Consider the following 9,304-nt stretch of genomic DNA (forward strand, 5'->3'; position numbering starts at 1 on the left):
TGACCAACCATTACCATGACAACCATACCCCCCACTGTTAAGCCTGCACAATCACTTTTGAATATGCAAGGTTAGTGGAAGTTTCTACTGCAAAGACACAACTTTAATTCTCACAGCGACCAGCGATAGGACCTGAGGAGATGGCTTGAAGCTGCATCCGGGATGGTTCAGGCTTGATATCAAGAAAAGGTTCTTCACTGACAGGGTGGTCAGGCGCTGGAACAAGCTCCACAGGGGATATATCACAGCATCGTGCCTACCAGAGTTCAAGCAGTTGGCTAACACTCTCAGACACAGGGTCTGATTTTTTGGGTGTTCCTTTGAGGACCCAGGAGTTGGACCCAGTGATCCTTGTGGCTCCCATCCAACCCCAGCCCCTCTGTGATTCTCTTTCTCATCACAAGTCCTGGCAAATAATGAATTCACCCAGACTGAACAGGCTGGTTACATGTACTAACACGTAAGCTCACTGTGCTGAGCTCTTTCTGCATGCAGCTCCCAGCCTCCATTGATGCCTCCCCAACTTTTCCATGCAGCTTCTTTGGGCTACCCTGACCCACCAGGCCAGGATAGGAGCACCTTGCCCGCCCACTCCCACCCGCCACTCCAGGTCAGACACCAGGCACAGTTTGTGGCAAATCAGCAAATCATTGGGCTGTTTCCTTTGTTTGAAGGTGTGCATAGCCAATTGTGCTCTGGCTTTGCTCTTGAGGTAGCTGATTGGAGATGCGAGAGGTTGAGGGAACGGGTCCATATCCAGCTGCAGCACATAGTGCACGAGGGCCTTCTCGTCCCTCAGGGGCTGAAGTAGAGTGGTTAGACACTGGGGTTGCTCCCTGCAGGGACAAAAAGAGACAGCGTCATATGGAGCCACATCTTCACCATAAACCTTCTACTCCGAGAGTTTCCCCAGGGAAGCCACGGATCAGTTGGGCACAGCAACACCCTGATTGCAGGTACCACAGGGGGACCCCAAAACAAGCTGGGACCCCACAACCTCCCTGGGGCTTCTGCCTTAAGCCCCAGCCTAATTCTGTACCTGCGCTCGAGCTGTCGGATCTCCCTTCGCTGCCTGCAAAAGAGAGGCAGCCGTGAAAAACAAAAAGAAAGAGAAACCAAGAGCCCCAAGACTGCCCCAGTGATGGACAGACGCTGTGGACATTGCTGCCTCTGTCACTCACCTGGTGCCACATTGTAGCCCATCTCCTTCTTCCCTGCAGACAGAACAAAGCATCAGCACCAGCCACATGTCACGGCCAGGCTGGGGGACCTCCCAAAGGTGTCCCAGCTCCTCACACAGCACCTCCAGCCCCAGCCTTCCTCCCACACCCCTCTGCCTCACCTGCCCAAGCACGTTACCCTGCTTGCTCTTCCAGACAGCAAATCCAGCCAGGGCAGCGATGACAGCCACGACAGCAACAGCCACCCCCACCACGATGGGGATCAGGTTGGACTGTGGCTCTGGGGGTAATTTGGGCCATCAGCAGGGGAAGGGGGAGCCCCTGAACATCCCAGTCCCACGCATCCCATGCTGCTTGGCTCACCCCATGAGAAGAGGCTGGGCTGGGGCAGGCTGGCATGCTCCACGCGGCACTGGTACTTGTCCCTCTCTCCCGGTAGGACATCGATGCTGGCCCAGGCATGGTAGGTGCCGTCACTGTTAGGCACGATGCTCCCCCTCTGGGTCTCCTGCTCCTGGACCACGCCATCCTTCAGCCAGCTGATGGAGATGGGTCGCGGGTAGAAGCCGTGAGCACGGCAGGACAAGGTCAGGATATTGTCGGCCTCCATCCCAGACACTCGGACCTTGGGGCGCTCTTGGGAGGGGGTGGCAGAAAGGGCCAGGCTAGGCTAAGCTCCCTGCGCTAACCCCGCTCCTGCATCCAGCCTGGTGCTGCATCCCCCCTCAGCCTCACCTCTCCTCTCCAGCACGTCCTTCCCATAGCTCACGTATTTCCTCAGCCACTCAATGCAGGTGTCCTCCAGGTACTGCTTCCAGCCCTCAGCAACAGTCCCTTCCTGCTCCCACTTCCTCTTGGTGATTTGTGCCCCAGCGTCCGCTGCAGTGAACGTCAGTGTGTCTTTGTCAAAGGCAAGGAAGTCTCTTCCTTCGTAGGCATCCTGGCGAAACCCTCTAGTACTACCATCCTCAAGGAGGTCACAGCCAAACATGACCTGTACTGTGTGAGACCCTGAAACATAACGAGGGGACAGGTGGTGAGGGGCAGCCACAGTCCTGGCCTTTTAATGAGGTGCAGACCCCACTGGCAGTGCATGCGCTTGCAACACACTGCCCTGTCCCAGAGTGCTGCATCCCTGAAAGACTGGGCTGGGGCCCACCACCAGAGTACTTTGGGGCAACAAGGGCCTTGTACGGGGTTGTCAATGCTGTGAGGTGACCAGAAGCTGAGATGGGGTGGGGGGAATCCCTCAGGGTTTGGGGTGAAGGCCTGAAGCACCATGGGAAAAGCAAGGGGCTGGGACAATGGGGGCTGAAGCCCCTCTGGCTCTAAGGATCCTGATTGCTGTGGGGATGTGGAAGGGCTGGGATGGGGTGACCTGGAGCCCCCCAGCTCTGGGACAGGGATTTCTGAGCAGCATGGGGGTGGCAAGGGGCTGGGTTGTGTCTGGAAGCACCCCTCTGGGGATGGGGCAAGGCACGAGGAGCATCGTGGGGCTGTGACAGGGTGTCTGGGAGCCCCATGACAGCAACACCACACAGGGACTGAACAGCACGGCCAGGGCTGGGGCAGTAGCGTGGGGGAAGGGCCAGAACTCAGTGGGGCTGGGGACCCCCCCACCCCTCCCACAGCACCCACTCCCACAGCCTACAGAGCTGTGGCCCAGCCTGCTCTCACCCCTGCTCTGGTTGTAGCGCTCCCGCAGCGTGTTCAGGCCCACGCGGAAAATCTGCTCAGCACCCCGTAAGGTCTCAGTCTCCCTGTCCCAGTACTGCTGATCCGTATTGGCTGCAAACCAGTCTGCACCAGGCTCATCCCTCTGGGTCTCGCTATCATAGTGGTCGATGAGGTGCCCGTCCACGTAACCCACGGACATGAACTGCGGCACCCCCGGGCTCGTGTCCGACACCGCGGTGTAGAAATAGCGCAGGGAGTGGGGCTCTGCGGGAACAGGGGCGGCTGAGAGGGGCAGCCCCGAGGGGAGGCCAAGCCCGGAGGGCTCCGAGAGGGGAAGGGGACAGGAGGGGAAGCCCGGGGGGTCCCGGTGCCAGGAGGGCCCGGCCCCACTCCCACTCACCGCTCGCTGCTCCGCCCAGGACCCCCAGCAACAGCCCCAGGACGAGGCCCAGGGCCCCCGCCCGTCCCGGCCCCATGGCTCCGCTGGGCCCCGAGCTGCCTCCGGAGCTCGAAGCCATCCCAAGGCTCCGGCCCCGTACCGCGACGCGATTGGCGGCTCCGACGCGTTTCTACCAATGAGTAATCGGTATTCTCGTGACGTCACCGGGCACCGGGTAGATCGCGGTGCCGCAGGTTGCCAGAAGCGAAAGTGAAAGCACTGCGGGCGGTGCGCCGACCGGGCTTCCGGCTTAACTAACGGGTTAACCAGATTCCCCGGTGTACTGCTGAGCTCTTTACTGTGTAACGGAGCACCATACTCCAGATTTCCCTGAGACTCTTCCTTTCTCACTTCTACTCTTGCTTCACCCATCTCCGGCTGTGCCCCTCGTGGACCTATGGGAGCATGGATCAGGGCTCCACACTCACTTCACACAGTATCTTGCCTGACGCCCAAGGCAATGCTTCATATTTCTTACCATGGTCTGTGCACAGTTACTGGGTCAGTTCTCGAAGCCAGAGTGCCTGCCTTGCTTTCTTCCCTAACTCTTCATCCATCCTGTCTTCTTAACCAGCCTCCGTTCTTCGTCAGCTCTCTGCAGAACCACCGTCACCAAGGCACAGGCTGAAAGCAGCGGGGCATGCCTTCCAGCTGCACTGGTAAGGGGGCTACCCAGAAGGCGATTCGATCCCGGACGAGCCCCAAATTTGTGAGAAACAATTTGCAGCCAATAACACAGGCTCAGGCGAGGATCTCATTGAAGCAGCATTTTTGTGATTGCAATGGTGGACGTCCTGCAAGTATATCATAACCTTATATTCCCTATTAGCTGACACTTGATTCCTCCCCCACTTTCTCATTGGCTGAGTGCTACAGGTTCACAAACTACTCAACACTTATTACTATACCAGGTAGGTACAATTTTATTTGACCAACCATTACCATGACAACCATACCCCCCACTGTTAAGCCTGCACAAGCACTTCTGAATAAGCAAGGTTATGGAAGTTTCTACTGCAAAGACACAACTTTAATTCTCACAGCGACCAGTGATAGGACCTGAGGAGATAGCTTGAAGCTGCAACCGGGATGGTTCAGGCTTGATATCACAAAAAGGTTCTTCACTGACAGGGTGGTCAGGCACTGGAACAAGCTCCACAGGGCACCACTCACAGCATCATGCCTGCTGGAGTTCAAGCAGTTGGCTAACACTCTCATACACAGGGTCTGATTTTCTGGGTGGTCCTTTGAAGACATAGGATTTGGACCCAGTGATCCTAGTGGCTCCCATCCAACCCCAGCCCCTCTGTGATTCTCTTTCTCCTGACCAGTCCTCGCAAACAAATTCACCCAGACAGAAGAGGCCCCTTCTGTACTGACGCATAGGCTCACTGTGCTGAGCTCTTTCTGCATGCAGCTCCCAGCCTCCATCGATGCCTCCCCAACTTCCCCATGCAGCTTTTCTGGGCAACCCTGACCCACCAGGCCAGGATAGGAGCACCTTGCCCAGCCGCTCCCACCCGCCACTCCAGGTCATACACCAGGCACAGTTTGTGGCAAATCAGCAAATCATTGGGCTGTTTCCTTTGTTTGAAGGTCTGCATAGCCAATTGTGCTCTGGCTTTGCTCTTGAGGTAGCTGATTGGAGATCGGAGAGGTTGAGGGAATGAGGCTACATCCAGCTGCAGCAGAGAGTGCCCATGGGCCATCCGGTCCCTCACGGGCTAAAGCAGAGCGGTTAGACACTGGGGTTGCTCCCTGCAGGGACAAAAAGAGGCAGTGTCATATGGAGCCACATCTTCATCATAAACCTACTACTCAGAGAGTTTCCCGGGGGAAGCCTCGGATCAGTTGGGCACAGCAACACCCTGTGTTTTGGCACCACAAGGGGACATGACAAGCCGGGAACCCTAAACCTCCCTGGGGCTTCTGTCTTAACCCACAGCCTCATTTTGTACCTGTGGTCGACCTGTTGGATCCCCCATCACTGCCTGCAAGAGAGGAGTGGTTGTGAGCCCCAGCCCAGGAGCTGGTACAGGAAGGGCAGCAGCACCACGAGCAGAACACAGCACCATTATGCTGGGAGCCCCAAGAGAAACCAGAGCCCCAAGACTGCCCCAGTGATGGGCAGACGCTGGGGACAATGCTGCCACTGTCACTTACCTGGTGCCACATTGTAGCCCTTCCCCTTCTTCCCTGCAGACAGAACAAAGCATCAGCACCAGCCACACGTCACAGCCAGGCTAGGAGCCACCAAAGGTGCCCCAGCTCCTCATACAGTCCCTCCAGCCCCTGTCTTCCTCCCACACCCCTCTGCCTCACCCGCCCAGGCACGTTACCCTGCTTGCACTTACAGACAGCAAATCCAGCCAGGGCAGCGATGACAGCCATGACAGCAACAGCCACCCCCACCACGATGGGGATCAGGTTGGACTGTGGCTCTGGGGGAAATTAGGGCCATCAGCAGGGGAAGGAGAAGCCCCTGAATGCCCCAGTCCCATGCATCCCATGCTGCTTGGCTCACCCCATGAGAAGAGGCTGGGCTGGGGCAGGCTGGCATGCTCCACGCAGCACTGGTACTTGTCCCAGTCTCCCGGCAGGACATCGATGGTGGCCCAGGCATGGTAGGTGCCATCACTGTTGGGTACAGTGCTCCCCCTCTTGGTCTCCTGCTCCTGGACCATGCCATCCTTCAGCCAGCTGATGGAGATGGGTCGTGGGTAGAAGCCGTGAGCTCGGCAGGACAAGGTCAGGATCTTGTAGGCCTCCATCCCGGACACTCGGACCTCAGGGCGCTCTGGGGAGGGGGTGGCAGCAAGGGCCAGGCTGAGCTCCCTGCACTGGCCCTGCTCCTGCGTCCAGCCTGGTGCTGCATCCCCCCTCAGCCTCACCTCTCCTCTCCAGCACGTCCTTCCCATAGCTCACATATTTCCTCAGCCACTCAATGCAGGTGTTCTCTAGGTAGTACTTCATCTGCTCGGCAACAGTCCCTTCCTGCTCCCACTTCCTCTTGGTGATTTGTGCTGCAGTGTCCACTGCAGTGAACGTCAGCACATCTTTGTCCAAGGCAATGAAGTCTCTTCCTTCATAGCCATATTGATCAAACCCCCTAATACTACCATCCTCGAGGAGGTCACAGCCAAACATGTGCTGCACTGTGTGAGACCCTGAAAGACAATGAGGTACAGGGGGTGAGGGGCAGCCACAGTCCTGGCCCTTTAATGAGGTGCAGACCCTACTGGCAGTGCATGCGTGTGCCACACACTGCCCTGTCTCTGCAATACTGGGCTGGGGCCCAGCACCACAGTATGTTGGGGCAACAAGGGCCTTGTACGGGGTTGTCAATGCTGTGAGGTGACCAGGAGCTGAGTTGGGGTGGGGGGAATCCCTCAGGGTTTGGGGTGGAGGCCTGAAGCACCATGGGGAAAGCAAGGGGCTGGGACAATGGGGGCAGGAGTCCCTCTTGCTCTGGGGGTCCTGACTGCTGTGGGGATGTGGAAGGGTGGGATGGCATGACCTGGAGCTTCCGAGCTCCGGGACAGGTTTCTTAGCAGCTTGGGGGTGGCAAGAGGCTGGGTTGGGTCTGGAAGCACCCCTCTGGGTCTGGGACAAGCCACCAGGAGCATCGTGGTGCAGGGACAGGGCGGCTGGGAGCCCCATGACAGCAACACCACACAGGGACCGAACAGCACGGCCAGGGCTGGGACAGTAGCGTGGGGCCAGGGCCAGGCCTCAGTGGGGCTGCGGACCCCCCCACCCCTCCCACAGCACAGCCTGCAGAGCTTTAGCCCAATCCGCTCTCACCACTGCTCTGGTTGTAGCGCTCCTGCAGAGTGTCCAGGTTCACGCGGAAAAACTTCTCATTGCTCTGTGAGATCTCAGTCTCCCTGTCCCAGTACTGCTGATCCGTATTGGCCGCAATCCAGTCTGCACCAGGCTCATCCCTCCGGGTCTCGCTGTCATAGCGGTCGATGAGGTGCCCATCCACGTACCCCGTGATCATGAACTGCGGCACCCCTGGGCTCGGGTCCGACACCGCGGTGTAGAAATAGCGCAGGGAGTGGGGCTCTGCGGGAACAGGGGCAGCTGAGGGGCAGCTCCGAGGGGAGGCCGAGCCCGGAGGGGGCTGAGAGGGGAACGGGAGGCCCGGGGGGTCCCGGTCCCAGGAGGGCCCGGCCCCACTCACACTCACCGCTCGCTGCTACACCCAGGACCCCCAGCAGCAGTAGCAGCAGCAGGAGCAGCAGCCTCGGGCCCGGGCACTGGCCCAGGGCCCCCGCCTGTCCCGGTCGCATGGCTTAACTGTGCCCCGAGCTGCCTCCAGAATTTGAATCATCCCGCCTTTCAGGTCCCGCTCCGCCGCACGAAGCGATTGGCGGCTCCTCTGCAAATCTACCAATGACCATCCGTTGTTTTCGTGACGTCACCCTGCAGATGGCGGCCCCCCAAGTGACAAGAGCGAAAGTGAAAGCGCTGCGGACTGCGAGGGGGGGAAGGAGCTGGGGACAGGGAATCCGCAGCCACACTCGGTCTCTTCGCCCCCCCAAGTCCCCTTGGCCTGCTCCAACACGGCTCCTGCTGCAGCCCAGGACCCTGCTTGCTGTGCAGCCCAGGCAGGCTGTAAGGGCGTGTGGAAGGAGAGTGGCTGGGGGATGTGCAGGGCAGGGGAGCAGAAGGAACAAAGATCTACAGAGGCAGAAAAGGAAGGAAAGGGGCCAGCCGTGTGTGAAATAGGACCCATCAGTGCTTGTCTGGCTGAGCGCTGTGCCCAATCACCACTCTATCCTGTCTTCTTGTAACTTCTCATTAAACATTTTCTTCAGTTTAGGGACTGGGGTGAGGGTGAGTGAGGCCAGTGCAGGGCTCAGTGCCAGCAGCTGGAGCGGGGTGGTGAGTCACAGCCCATGATCCTTGTGCTGGCTGCTGGGATCAAGAGTCTCTGTGTGTCTGTCCGTGGGACCTGTGCTCTGCTTGGCTGCTGGCCGACTCTCAGAAAGTGGCAGCTGCTAACCTCAGCCTGAGCAGAAGTGCCAGGTCCCTGGGCACCTGGCTGGACTCCAAATTCTAGGCAGGATGGCACTGGGTGTTCCTGCCTGTCCTGCTCTTTACTGGTTCCAGTGACCAGGCAGGAGGGTTCTGGGCTGCAGCAGCTGGAGGAGGTAGCCAGGCTCCTGCCATCCCTTAACTCACCCCAATCCAGCCCAGCCCAGCTCGTGGTGTCCAGCAACCAACTGATGTGGGTTGGAGCAGGTAGAATAGCGTGTAAAGTAAAGAACAGTAAAATTCGAGCATCTTTGGCAATTTTTATTGCTGAACTTCCATGCAAGATTCCAGGACTTCAAACCATGAAAAGCACCTTTGATGGTAATGGTTGATTCCTTGTCACAGGACGATGAGGATTTCAGGTCAGCGTCAAGACAAGATCCTATGCTGTGACATTACAAAAGCAGCCCCACTGGGGTGTGATTGTAATATCAGCTGTAATTACAACTGCTTGTTACTCCCACCCGCACTGAATTGCTGGTGCATTGTAACGCACCATGGGACCTCATGGTATTGATGCCAGTAACAATTTATGTTTGTATTGTTAACTTTGTGTTGTGGTAAAAGCTGTAAAATCCATGCTTCAAGGCAAGGGCAAGATGATCCAGGCCTTGAGGATATCGAAAGGATGATTCGTAAAAAACCCTACTTGATCAGAAAGGCCATTTGGTAAGGAAACATCCAACATATATACGACTGAATGTGCTACCAATCAACTTTTTAGAAATACTTGGCTGACAAACAAAGGAATGAGTTTCTAATACTAATGAGGACTATCCTCATTAGAGGAGTAAAATTCATGTCCCTAGGCTGAGAGACCCCAGCCCAACAAGAGCCCCTTCCCCTCTGGGGATGTCTAGAATGATTTTGTCAAATCAGCAGTATGCTCATTATGTAACCAATTAGAAATTAGAGGATTCTGTTAACATCTACGTGTAGTGATAAGAGATTCTTTAAAGCGTGG

At 57.2% G+C, this 9,304-nt stretch overlaps 1 protein-coding gene across 1 annotated transcript; it reads right to left on the reverse strand.

Annotated features, from left to right (window-relative positions):
• Nucleotides 1-569: 569 nt before the first annotated feature.
• LOC311220350 (uncharacterized protein) lies at nucleotides 570-7,580 on the reverse strand. Its single transcript, XM_084303857.1, has 16 exons — nucleotides 7,490-7,580; nucleotides 7,102-7,365; nucleotides 6,189-6,464; nucleotides 5,822-6,094; nucleotides 5,652-5,738; nucleotides 5,461-5,493; nucleotides 5,256-5,288; nucleotides 3,565-3,692; nucleotides 3,259-3,427; nucleotides 2,859-3,122; nucleotides 1,917-2,192; nucleotides 1,545-1,817; nucleotides 1,343-1,461; nucleotides 1,182-1,214; nucleotides 1,040-1,072; nucleotides 570-836 (listed from the first exon to the last, which is right to left on the reverse strand). The coding sequence occupies exons 2-16, from the start codon at nucleotides 7,298-7,300 to the stop codon at nucleotides 648-650; spliced, it is 2,385 nt and encodes a 794-aa protein (XP_084159983.1). The 5' UTR covers nucleotides 7,301-7,365; nucleotides 7,490-7,580; the 3' UTR covers nucleotides 570-647.
• Nucleotides 7,581-9,304: the final 1,724 nt, after the last annotated feature.

This window comes from Netta rufina, assembly GCF_964035555.1.
Source record: "Netta rufina genome assembly, chromosome: 31".
In the NCBI taxonomy this organism is placed as follows: Eukaryota; Metazoa; Chordata; class Aves; order Anseriformes; family Anatidae; genus Netta; species Netta rufina.

Bases quoted from the DNA above. Each gene is read 5' to 3' on its own strand.
- LOC311220350 (XM_084303857.1), bottom strand. From the start codon at position 7,300: ATGATCACGGGGTACGTGGATGGGCACCTCATCGACCGCTATGACAGC. The intron at 6,095-6,188 runs GTGAGGCTGAGG...CCCCCTCCCCAG, and splicing joins GGACGTGCTGGAGAGGAGAG to AGCGCCCTGAGGTCCGAGTG. The intron at 2,193-2,858 runs GTGAGAGCAGGC...GTTATGTTTCAG, and splicing joins GCGCTACAACCAGAGCAGGG to GGTCTCACACAGTACAGGTC.